Source organism: Aulostomus chinensis, chromosome 6 (genome assembly GCF_037954235.1).
Source record: "Aulostomus chinensis isolate RoL2024-O1b breed Wild chromosome 6, RoL_Achi_v1.0, whole genome shotgun sequence".
NCBI lineage: Eukaryota > Metazoa > Chordata > Actinopteri > Syngnathiformes > Aulostomidae > Aulostomus > Aulostomus chinensis.
This window is the reverse complement of record NC_141325.1, coordinates 22,637,738-22,650,047: the sequence shown is the minus strand read 5'-3', so window position 1 is coordinate 22,650,047 and position 12,310 is coordinate 22,637,738. Positions and strand designations below refer to the sequence as shown.

The 12,310-nt window shown below is 43.7% G+C and overlaps 1 protein-coding gene across 1 annotated transcript; it reads left to right on the top strand.

Moving 5' to 3' along the window:
- Nucleotides 1–5,016: 5,016 nt before the first annotated feature.
- Nucleotides 5,017–6,826, top strand: ankrd34bb (ankyrin repeat domain 34Bb). Its single transcript, XM_086205443.1, has 2 exons — nucleotides 5,017–5,255; nucleotides 5,347–6,826. The coding sequence occupies exons 1-2, from the start codon at nucleotides 5,053–5,055 to the stop codon at nucleotides 6,824–6,826; spliced, it is 1,683 nt and encodes a 560-aa protein (XP_086061569.1). The 5' UTR covers nucleotides 5,017–5,052.
- The last annotated feature ends 5,484 nt before the right edge of the window (nucleotides 6,827–12,310 follow it).

The following is a 12,310-nucleotide window of genomic DNA, read 5'->3' as shown; positions in this document are numbered from 1 at the left end:
GAGACGCTCTTGAGATTGTGAGGGAGAACTATTGGTTCTCTAGGTTTGTACATATTGTCATTATCATCTGTGTCTTCCTATCTATGATATTGTTTGGACTGTGAATGGGCGTGCGTCTACTGTCATGTCAACTCGGTTGTCACCTTATTACGCCATCACTACCAGCAGTATCAGCTTAAAGTTGCCTGGCAACTATGCGTTTCCCTCTAGGTTCTTCCTCCTCTCTCGCTTGGTTCCCTGTAATGATGTGCAAATTTACTTTATTGGTACAATTTAACACATTAGTTTAACAATCATGTTGCAGCCTCTGAAAGTTCAAACAAATGAGGCTGATGTGAAAGGGCCCTAAGAACAGTGAGGTTTCTGGCATCCAGTCTTTTTCTCCTGCAGAGTCAAAAGTGATGGGCTGCAGGACAAAAGTGGGCACTGCTTTGTTAAAATGCAAAATGTTACGAAGTTCCAAAATCACTTAACAATGAAAATTATATTTAAAATCATATTTAATAGACAGATCTGCCTGGAACAATCAGAGCCAGGAGTGCGAACCAGACACTGCAGATGACATCAAATACACACATGATAATATTGGATTTATAATTATGTATTTTTACTGATGTTTACTTGTGACACATAAAACCTGAAGGACAAAAGACCAAAAAATTCCCCTGAATACAATGGAAAGAGGGGCGTGAGTGAAGGGGTGTTAGGCTGGATGCAATATACGACCTCCCCACTAGATGTCATCCTAACAATCATACATAAGAATCAGAGGGGAGAACAATGCTCCACATTAGCACATTACCATGTTGTAATGGTTATCATTGCAGTACACTGAAAGTTACCATTAGACAGAGACCTTATAGCAGATACACCTTTTTCCAACTGCCGCTACATTACTGATTTACAAAACCTGAGACGGTATCACTCAACCAACATTCAAGTGACTTTTTTTTCGTTCTTGCTCAGTCATTGACTCCTGAATATGGTTATACATCCATGAAATGAGTCAAGACTTTTATTGTGCAATCAGCACCAAAATAAATCTGTCTGCAGCCTTGAACATTCCAGTGACGTCAGGGGGCACTTTTGTCATTCCACACATCCACTAACTGAATACCTGAAAAGAAATTAGTCTTACCTGCGCAAATGATTTATCAAAACAACAGTCTGCACTGCGGCTGCTCGCAATAGGATGTGCTCTTATTGGCTGAATGCGTCCTGCTGCCTCCACTTTCATCGGTAATCAGGAATATATATATATATATATATATATATATATATATTTGTATACCTATCTCTCTCTCTCTCTCTCTCTCTCTCTATATATATATATATTTCACTCCCTCTTTTCATCTGTCACTTCATGGATTTTTGCTCTCACCCGATTGGCTTTATTTATTTATTTTTTTACTATTTATGCTGAAAGGGACCTATCCAGAGGAGGGGGTCTGCAGTATCAGAAGTATTCACTTTCAAGAAGGACACATTGAGGTAGGTTTCTTAACAGACTATCTAAATTTGTATCTATATGACTATTACTATATTACAAGTCATCCAACTGTTATATTTTCAGCATGCATTTTACTATATTTTCAGTATTTTCTCAATGAATCATATACACTTTATTGTTTTCTTGAAATGAATAAGATATTCATGTTTTATGCTGACTAAAAGCCATACGTGCAGAACATTCTGAGTGTGCTGAGGTAAAGGCAGCAGAAGATTCGGACTTATTCATCCTTGTAGGATAACGTCCAAAGAAAACATTGTCTTCTTCATGAAAACATATCTGAAGTTTTTTTTTTATATTGTTTATGTTAAATACTTCATAGCCTCCCATTGACTATATCTAGGTAGCTCTTAAGATTCATGAATACATGCATATACATAAAAAGTCCACTGTAACATCAATTATCATGCCAAAATACAATAATAATTTCAATCCTATTACGGTAGCGGGTTGGAAGAAAAATGTGTGGTCTTCAAATGTGGACTGATAAAATGCTGAGGAATGACATTTGTTCTGCTGCCTCCATCATTAGCTATTCTGTTTGTGCTGGCGCTGGTTGAAGGCCAGACCTGACCCCTCAAAGAGCCACGCATGGGGGTGTTAGTGTCAGAAAAAAGGCTGCTAATATACTTTTAAACTGCCTCTGCTTACATTTGAAATGGCAAGTTGCGATCCACTTATCACACAGGGATGAAACTAATAGTTGGAATAAAGAAACTTTCGAATGATGCAAACTAAAAAATAGCTTGAAATGACAATCACATACAGACACAAGAAACAACTAGTTATACCTACATCTTGGTTACCCGATTTCCTGATTCTCTGATAAAACAAATAGACACCTACCGTAGATTTTGGACTGGCGTGGCAATTGGTCACAATAAACTTACCCCCCCCCCCCCATTATCAAAAAACAAAATGAGGTACTACCATCTTTATCTTTCATCTCCAAGAGAGTTTCAGATGGTTGTATAATTTAAATTACGAGGCACTGAAGCTGCTCTGTGGCTTGTGGTGTCCCAACACTCTACAACTCACTACCCTTTATTTTTTCCTAACGTCATGATATTTTCTGTATGATCCATTTTTTTTAAAGCTGCTCCAATCAATGTTTTTTTGTTTTGTTTTACATCAACACTGAATCAAACATGTCTGAAGAAAAAGGAACCACTCCCATGAAAAGATAATAAGCACAGACCTGTACCTGTATTATCCTATGTCTAGTTCTCAGGTGATTTTCCCCCCCCCTATCATTTAACATATTGTTTTATGATGTGTCCCACCTTTCCTCTCATATCAATTCGTACATTTGGGATCCCTTGCCTCATCTCCCTTCCTCACATCTGAGTCACTTCCTCCTGAATTGCGAGGAGGGAGGATTTTAGGTAAAAGGCTAACAAAAATGATAAAATGACAAAGTGGTTGTCTGTGTGTGAGGTTCTTTTGAAAAGACGGAATAAAAAAAAAAACGCCTCTTCAAAATGGTAGCTTTCACATCGGTCCATCATCATTTCTGTCATCAGTATAAGACTCAAATTCCCTCTGATGTAGCCAGATGTAGCAAAGACATATTTATTCATCTGATAAGTACATGAAGGCTGCATTCCAACAATAAACTGAACGAAATGTACATGTCATGACATTTTTTACTGAGAAGTAAATTACAAAAATTCTTCCTATAATTGAATGTTGCCAGCTGTATTTATGTAAATGCTTTAAACCCTGCTGACACAACCACGCAGTTAATTCAGTCATTGGTCACAGCTTCACAGCTCGGATAAGAAAAACACAAGGCCACACACACAATAGGCTGTAGACGTGAATAGAGGCAGTCCAGGTGAGGATGACGAACACATCGGCTCCTTACGTCTGAAGCTGGAGGTAGGAAGGAGCACAAGCTTTGCCCTCAGACTGTTTCATAACCTTTGGTTCACATGCTTTCTACATACAACTGTAATGCAATGTTTCATTATTTGATGAAACACCATCATTATTCTTACATCAAATGCATGTCTGGAATTTTCAGTCTAATGAGAAGTCTGAAAAATGACTGTGAGAATTCAAGGCAACACGAATAAAGAGACCAGAAGCTGTTGCATCAGTTACAGTAAAATGGTGTGACTCACATTACTCACGTTTCTCTTTTGAATTTAATTTTATTAAATTTAGAGAAGAGAAACATTTTAGACAACTTTATCATTTCAAATAATGACTGTTCAGTCAAGTCATAACCCCCAAAATTTGTTTTTAATTGCAACATTAAAATAATGTCTATTAACGTTTCAATCAAGTTAACGGTTAACCAAGAAATAACATTTTCATTGAAACATCGAGATATTGTATCCTCAGAATGCTGCAGACAAAATTTTCTGTTGACATTACAGGAAAATTTCAGAAGCGCTGCTCTGCGATTTGTAACGTTACGTCAGACACCCTCATGATGGTTTCTCATTGTAATCAACCACTTGTACTCAAGCATCAGCTAGGACTGGATGACGGTCTCAGCCAAGTTTCTAAAGTGTTTTACCATTGCTCTGCGTTTGCGTTGGTTGGTTGCGTTGCCCGTCAGAGAATTAATACTGTAGGTCAAAACCTCTCAATTGCTCTTGAAAAAAAAACTACAATCATGAATACTTTGTCCTTCATGTTTCCTTGATTCCTATATGACAAAGACCACAACATCTTTTTTCACACTTTTATAATATTTTCAGATTTTGTGTTGCCTCTAAAAAAAAATAAAAAATTGAACGTTGGAAAAACTTGTTGTTGAAAAGCTCTTAAGAATGATTGGGCACTATTCTCCTCTACAAAAGAAAAACACCACCATTGCCACCACCATCGAATCTGAAAGTAAATTTCACTGGGGCTGGAGCCTATCCCAGGGGCTTTCAGGCGAGAGGCAGGGTTCACCCTGGATACGTTGCTAGTCCATTGCAGGGCCAACACATATGGACCATTCCCACTCACAGCCACGCCTACAGTCAATTTAGAGTATCCAATCAGCCTTGTCCCCATTTGCATGTCTTTGGACTGTGGGAGGAAGCCGTAGTACCTGGAGAGAACCCACACAGGCACAGAGAGAACAAGCAAACTCCACACAGAAAGATCCGGGACTGGACCCTTCATGCAGTGAGGAGTCAGTGCTAACCACTGCACCACCGTGTCTAAGCACAGTGATAGAAAAGAAAAAAAAAGTATAAAGAATGTTTTATGTTACAGTTATGTGCATATTAACTCACTGTGACATTCAGTATGATACACACACACACAGAAAAAAATATAAGACGCAGAGTTAATTGAGGAAGCGCTTGAGATAGTCACAAGGAAAAATAATGAGGTGCATTGATCAGATAGGGTATGCAGTTTATCTAAGTTACTGTGAGTCCAAAATGTTCAAAAAGAGACTCACATTACAGGAATGGACTTCACCTTTGTTTTGTTTTTTTATTGCAGACTCTTAGCTGTGCTCACCTTTGGACAAACAAGCTGTGACGATTGTCAAACACACTGAGGGGGGATTAGAACCGGCCTAGACCCTGACAATGGATGAGTCGACAGACATGTGCACAGATGGCAACTCTCTGCTGAAGGCTGTCTATTACAGTCGTCTACGTCTGACGCGGTTGCTCCTGGAGGGGGGGGCCTACATAAATGAGAGTAATGAACATGGTGAGACGCCTCTAATGGTGGCTTGTAAGACCTGTCATTCTGATTCTCAGAGCGTGCCCAAGCACAAGATTGTTCGGTATGTAGCAACAACCCAACTGAATGTTCTTGATTCCCGAATGCATACATTTCTGTAAAACGTTGCTACTTCTCTTTTTCAATCACAACAGGTATCTTCTGGAAAGTGGTGCTGATCCAAACATCCAAGACAAGAAAGGGAAAACTGCTCTGATTCATGCCTGCCTAGAGCAGGCTGGACCTGAAATCCTTTCACTCCTGCTGAGCAGTGGTGCCGATCCAACTCTAGAGGATCACGCAGGCTTCTCAGCTCTGGTTTATGCAGTCAGCACAGGCAACAGGGATGTTCTCAGAATTCTCTTGGATGCCTGTAAAGCAAAGGGTAAGGAGGTTATCATTATCACTACCAACAAATTGCCATCTGGTCATCATATGACCAAGCAGTACCTCAATGTCCCTCCCCCTCCTGACCTTGAGGAGCGAATGCATTACACCCCAGGTTGCATATCTTCATTCGAGCTCCAGCAAAGAATTCCTCCACAGGGATCTTCAGCAAGTGCTTCTCCTCTAACTGGGAGCCCCCTTCTTGGCCTCAGGAATCCTCAGTGTTTAGGCCCAGGACCTGGCCTAGGAACATCTCAACCAGATTCTTCAATCCAACAGCCTAGTCCTTTACATGTTCCTCATGTGGATAAGCGACTTAATTTCCAGAGACTACACTCTGAGCAATGGTCCAAAAGTCCTTTCCTGCTGCAACAACAGAGCCTGGCCTCCTCAGTGACTGAAAAGGTGATGGAAATGACACCTGAGGAGGAGCTGTCTTTCAGAGTCAGTGGCCTCTCATTGCACGGAAGACCTCCAGCTGTTTCACGGCATCACAGTATTGACATCAAAGATGCACCAATCCTGAAAGCACTGGAAAACATGTCAGGATCATATGAGAGCAGAGATGGAGGTGGGAGAAGAGGCTTTGGTAGAAAGATGTCTTATGACAGTGCTGCAAGTTCACAGTATTCAGCTTCCCACCCAAACTTGCATCAGGATGATAATCTCCCCTTTCCCCAAGAAACCAGCCCTGCAAATGAAGATTCATCTGACTACGTTTCCAGTCTGAAAAATGTGGTTCGTCGGCGTAATATTGGAATTGACCACTACAGTTCAGACTCTCAGTTACCACAGTTTAGTAGACAAGAAAATACCTCGAAAATTGGTGGTGGTGCTGGTGCAGGACCAGAAAAGCACAAGCTGTTCAACAGTAAATCCTCCACATTGTCAGGCTCCAGAGAATCTCTGGAGAGTTCTGTCCAGCGACGAGGTGCTCTTGGGCTAGAACGAAGAGGATCAGGGGCTCTTCTTTTGGATCGTATTGCCCACACTCGACCTGGTCATCTCCCTCCTCTGAACCCCCATTCTCCCATACCAGATATTGGTGTTAGCCCTAGCTCTTCCTACCCTTTGAGTGGAAGTAACAAAACACTGAATTCTCTTACAGGGTCATTAAAGCCTATTCTACCCTGTGCACCAATTTTCCTGAGGGACCTAAAAGCCAAGAAAATGCTGTGGAGACGCCACTCAATGCAGAGTGACCAGATTAAACAGCTGTTTAACTTTGAGGAAACATTCTACCACTAGAATAATATACTGCATGTATCAGGAAAACTGCATGTGACAAGTAACAGCTGTCTGTGTGTGCTTTTAAGATCGAATAAATAAAGCATTAAAATAAATCGGGCTCACACTTGCTGACTGGAATGACACAGCGAAATTAATATGCAATGGTAGGCCTACAAACAAACACACATACATTATATATATTTCATATTTTAACATTTTTTCTAAAAGCAGTTATTGTATCCAATTTTTTTCATCAGAAATTGGAAAAAACATTTTAATGAAGTTAATTTTGGCATATCAATTATCTTTTCAGACCCTCCAGAAAAACATGATTATGCAGTGGCATAACTCAACTCATAATCAGCCAAAATCTGCACATTTATTTAGGCCGCAATTTTTTTCAAAAACGCTGCATTTTTCTCCATGCAAAATACACAAAATTATATGATTTCATAATCCCCGCATTTTCATTGCAATAATGTCACATTTTCGCAGAAAGTTGAAAATGTTTAATTTGCTTTATAGCATTTCCCTCCTGTTGCCTTGGGAACATTGTGAAGTGACATCATTGGTAACCTTGCAAAGAAGACCTGATGACATCACAAATCTATCTCATTTGCCTACAAAATTAAGCTTGGAACTTGTTTGACTCAACAGTGTTTGTCATTGATGGGAATAACGGTGTTAAAATAAGAGTTACTAACGACGTTACCTTTTTCAGAAATGGGTAATCTAAATAATTACTTTCTTTACCGTTACATCGCTGTTACCGTTACCAACACGCCGTTACTACAGAAGCTCCTCATTGAAGCTGTCATCCGGCTCGGCTCACACAAACAGGAGCCGCAAATGCTTGTTCTATTTCATATCAGGTCAACACGCCACCGTATGGGTCATTCTCTCTGAGGGTGAGCTATTTCAGGAGACAATTAGAAAATTAACACCTCCGCCCTTTGGGCGCAATCAGAGCCTACAAATACAGCTGCGTGATCACCTGCCCAGTCTCTTTTTCTCCTCCTGGAGACGGGTTGTGTGAGTATGGTTTTCAGATTAAGACAGAATATTGTTGATTTGGAGATTGATTAACTGCCTTCTTCTTCCAGATACTGCTTAATTCTTGCGGTAAGAGAGGAAGAGTGCATGGATCCTTGTGTGGCGCTGCGGGGAGGCTCTTTTCCCGGAGGGGAGAACCCTTCGTCACAGCTGTACTTTTGTTTAAAAAAAAAGGAAAACGAAGGTAAGGGGACTTACCTGTGTTGAGCTGAGAGGAGCCGCTGCGTCCGGAAGGTTGTACGCTGCCTGAGGCTTTTTGTTTTTGCCACACTTGTGTTTTTTGTTTTTCGTGCTGAGAGGAGCCCCTGTGTCTGGGAGGTCGCATGCTACCTGAGGCTTTGTTTCATTCCCTTGGTTCACCTGGGCAGTCTTGGCTTGCCGGACCATGTCTCAGGACAGCGAAGGTTTTTGCTCTCCATCCCTCGACCTGGGCCACGCCCATCAGCAGGCTGAGCTGGAGCCGCAGGTGGTGTGTGAACCGCTGCTTGAGGAAGGAGGACAGCGCTCACGGAAGAGGAAGCGCCTGGCGGAGCTTGAGCAGCTACAGCGGCAGGTGCAGTCTATGCAGGATGCCCTTCAGGAGCTGGGGCATTCACAGCGTCCTGTGGGGCTGCGTACCATGACCAGGCCAGATCCTGGGGACTGGAATAGGGATCCGGATGTGCTGTCTATCGCAGCCTCTGACAGTTTGGAAGGTCTGCACGACCCCCAGTCAGAGATGATCAATCACTCTCTGACTTGGGGGATGCTTCTGTGCCTGAGCAATTGGACCCTGCTGCTGCCAAGCCCCGCTTCCAGCTACTTCAGTGTTTGACAGGGGCTCACGACGGTGCAGGTCAGATGGGCTCCCTGTCCTTCCTGACTTTATGTCCGGGCTGCAGGCATCATGGTGCGCTCCTAGCTCTACATCCATTCCGAGGTCCCAGCTGGCCAACCTTACAGGGGCGGATGCTCATGGGGTGGCCACAGCCCCCTGAGTGGGTCCCAATACGCTGGAGTCAGGGTACAGACTCCAGTTCAGAACCAGACCACCTCCATTTTTGGGAATTGTTCCTACTTTCCTGCACGACAGGGCAGGTTGTCAGTCCCTCGTGACAGAGGATAGGATCCCTCTGCAGAAGGGGGCAATGACACCCATCCCCAGCGGCAAGGCGCACAAAGGGTTTTATTCAACCTATTACTGGTGCCCAAGAAGGACGGCGGCCTGTGTCCTGTCTTGAACCTGAAGGAGTTCAATCGCTTCCTGAAACGCCTGCCATTCCAAATGCTTCATCTGCCACACCTTCTGTCATCTGTAAGGTGCGGGGACTGGTTCGGTATATCGCGCACTTCCACATTCCCATATACAGCGGCCACAGGAAGTACTTTCCTTTTTTTCCTTTTTGTCTATCAAGGCAACACCTACGAGTACAATGTCCTCCCGTTTGGCCTGTCCTTATCTTCTTGCACTTTCACAAAGTGCTTGGAGGCAGCGCTGGCCCCTCTGCGTCGCCAAGGGAGTCATATCCTGGATTACCTGGACGACTGGTTGACTTGCTCCCCAACTGAACATCAGGCTCAGCTCGACACCATGACAGTGTTGAGCCACCTTGAGAACCTGGGGCTGGCTGTCAACAGGGTGAAGAGTTGCCTTATTCCATCCTAGCAGGTGGAGTATTTGGGGTTGGTTCTGGATTCGGTCTTGCTCAGAGCTTTCCTGACCCAGAAGGTGACAGTGGAGCAGGCACATTACAGTGACATGTGCCCGGTGGCTGTTGGGCCTCATGGTAGCAGCATCCCAGGTGGTGCCCCTAGGGTTGCTTCACATGCGACCTCTGCAGCGTTGGCTTGCCAGGCACAGGGTGAGCCCCCACGAGGATGGCCGGAGGGCTATCCCGGTGTCCTCGACCTGTCTTCCGGTGGTGGCATGGTGGACCACTGCACTGATCCTAAGGGAAGGTGCTCCATTGGGGCCAGTGTGTTCAAGGGTGACAATAACTACGGATGCCTCAGAGGCAGGCTGGGGGGCCCTGTGGGCGAACCACCCAGCCCGCAGCTGTTGGGGTCCCCTTTGGAGGGGTACTCACATCAACCTGCTCGAACTGGAGGCAGTGTATTGGGCCTTGGTGCATTTCCTTCTGGTAATTTGGGGGAGGCACGTGCTGGTCCACTCCGACAATTCAACCGACGTCGCTTACATCAACCACCAGGGGGGGCTGCGGTCAAGGTCCCTGCATGACTTGACGCACAAAATCCTCCCCTGGGCTCATGCTCAGGGTGTGTCCCTGAAGGCCATCTACTTGCCAGGAGTGGCGAATGTGGCAGCGGATCTCCTGTCCAGGGGAGTGACTTCACCCACAGATTGTGGAAGCCATTTGGGCTCGGTTTAGGGAAGCCCAGGTGGACCGCCTAGCCTCACAAGAGACCACTCATTGCCCTCTGTGGTACTCTATTGTAGGGCCAGTGGGGACTTTGGGGATGGACACTCTTGCACATCAGTGGTGATTGCACCAGAGGCATGTCCATCTCTTGGGCGCTCTTCAAGGGGGCTCCCTTGGAGGATGTCTGTGATGCGGCCGGCTGGGCCTCTTATGGGACCTTTGCAAGGTTTTACAGACTTAATGTTGGTTCGTCAGTTGCCTCTGCTGTCCTGCAAGCAGGCCAGTGAGGTGTGTGGTCCTTACCATGCTGCGACATGGCTTCAGGGTGAGTGTTCACCTGGTGGTTTTGTTATTGTGGGCCTTCTTCTGAACAGAAGAGGTGACCAGTATTTTCTGTTGCAACAGGTGATCCTTGTCGGTTTTTGGCTGTTGTGCCCCATGACCTTATTGTTCATTATTTCTTAAATGAAAATGTATTATGATCAGTGAATGGCTGTCCTGAGTGTCTTGAGCCTCACTGCACCTCCTGCCTGACCTTATATGCTATACTGTTGACCCATACGGTGGCGTGTTGACCTTATATGAAATAGAACGGATGGTTACAGAAGGTAACCAAGATTCTGTGAATGAAGGTCAACATGCCACCTTGATTTGTCAGTCAGTTGGCTGGTTCGGCCTCTGTCGGAGAAAAGAGACTGGGCATGTGATAGTGCAGCTGTATTTGTAGGATCTGATTGCGCCCAAAGGGTGGAGGTGTTAATTTTCTAATTGTCTCCTGAAACAGCTCACCCTCGGAGAAAATGACCCACACGGTGGCGTGTTGACCTTCATTCAAACCCAGCAGTCGCTGCACGTAGCACACACAAACTATCAGAGATGGCGAGTCCAGAGTTGCGGGGAAAGTCTGCGTTCTCAAGATGGAAATATAGGCTACTACTTTAACTTCATGGAGGTAAAAATGTACATGTTGACTGTACATTATGTCGTCCCAGAGCGAGAGCAAAGAGGCTGTTGACGTCCAGTGTAAAGAACTCCAATTTAATGAAGCACCTCTCGACCGCCCACGCTTCTCTAGTGGCCAGAAACACCATTGACACCGCTAATGGTGAGCAAGCCAGGTGCTGTTAACGTGAGCTCCGCTAACAAAGAAGGACACAGAGCCATGCCGTCAAAGCAGCCAAAGCTGGATTTTTTTTTGGCCCGCTCCACAAAAACTTGTGACACACTCAGAACTTAACGAACTGATAGGCCGTTATGCTGTTAAAAACATGCTGCCGTTGTCAACAATTGATTACGACTCCTTCAGAGCCCTCATAGGCAAAAAAAAAAAAAAATTCTTTGACATTTTTAAACTTTCCCTGTTAACTACTTACTTTCATAGTGGAGTAACTCAGTTACTAACTCAGTTACTTTTTGGGAGAAGTAACTAGTAACTATAACTTTTTCAAAGTAATGTGCCCAACACTGGTACTTATTGAAGTCTGGAATAAAAGAAGATGAGAACTTAATTATTCCCAACACTTTCTGTGATGCAGTATGCTTGCATATCATAGGAAGTCTTTAGAAATGATTCTTTACATTAAAGTAGTAGCCTGGTGAGAACAGTATGTTGGGGGAATCACTTTGTTTTTTCTTTTTATCAAACCACAGTTATTGCAAGTTCCTGCAGTTTTTGCAAATTCCAGTGTTTTTGCAAATTACCACAATTTCATTGCACAAAATTGCATAATTATCCTGCATATTCCATTGCATTTTTAAGAACATGTGATGCATAATCAAGGATATTTGCCTGCAACAATCATGAAAAAACTGCATTTTTCTGGAAGGACTTTTTTTATTTAGTAGTACTCACCAACCATCCACTTGTTTTTTTTTTATTTTGACATTTATGAATTCAACTTCCAGATCATATTCACTCAAGAAAACCCCAAAATATGTTATTTGATTTTCTTCTTGGTTCTTGATTCAGTAGAGAAATTTTTAAAATTCAAAGAGCAAACAAAACAGGACTTGCAAGCCAGTTGTTCAAACCCTGTGCAAGTTGAATCCTAGTTCCCAGTGGTCATAAAGCATTTAAGACCTAATGCCA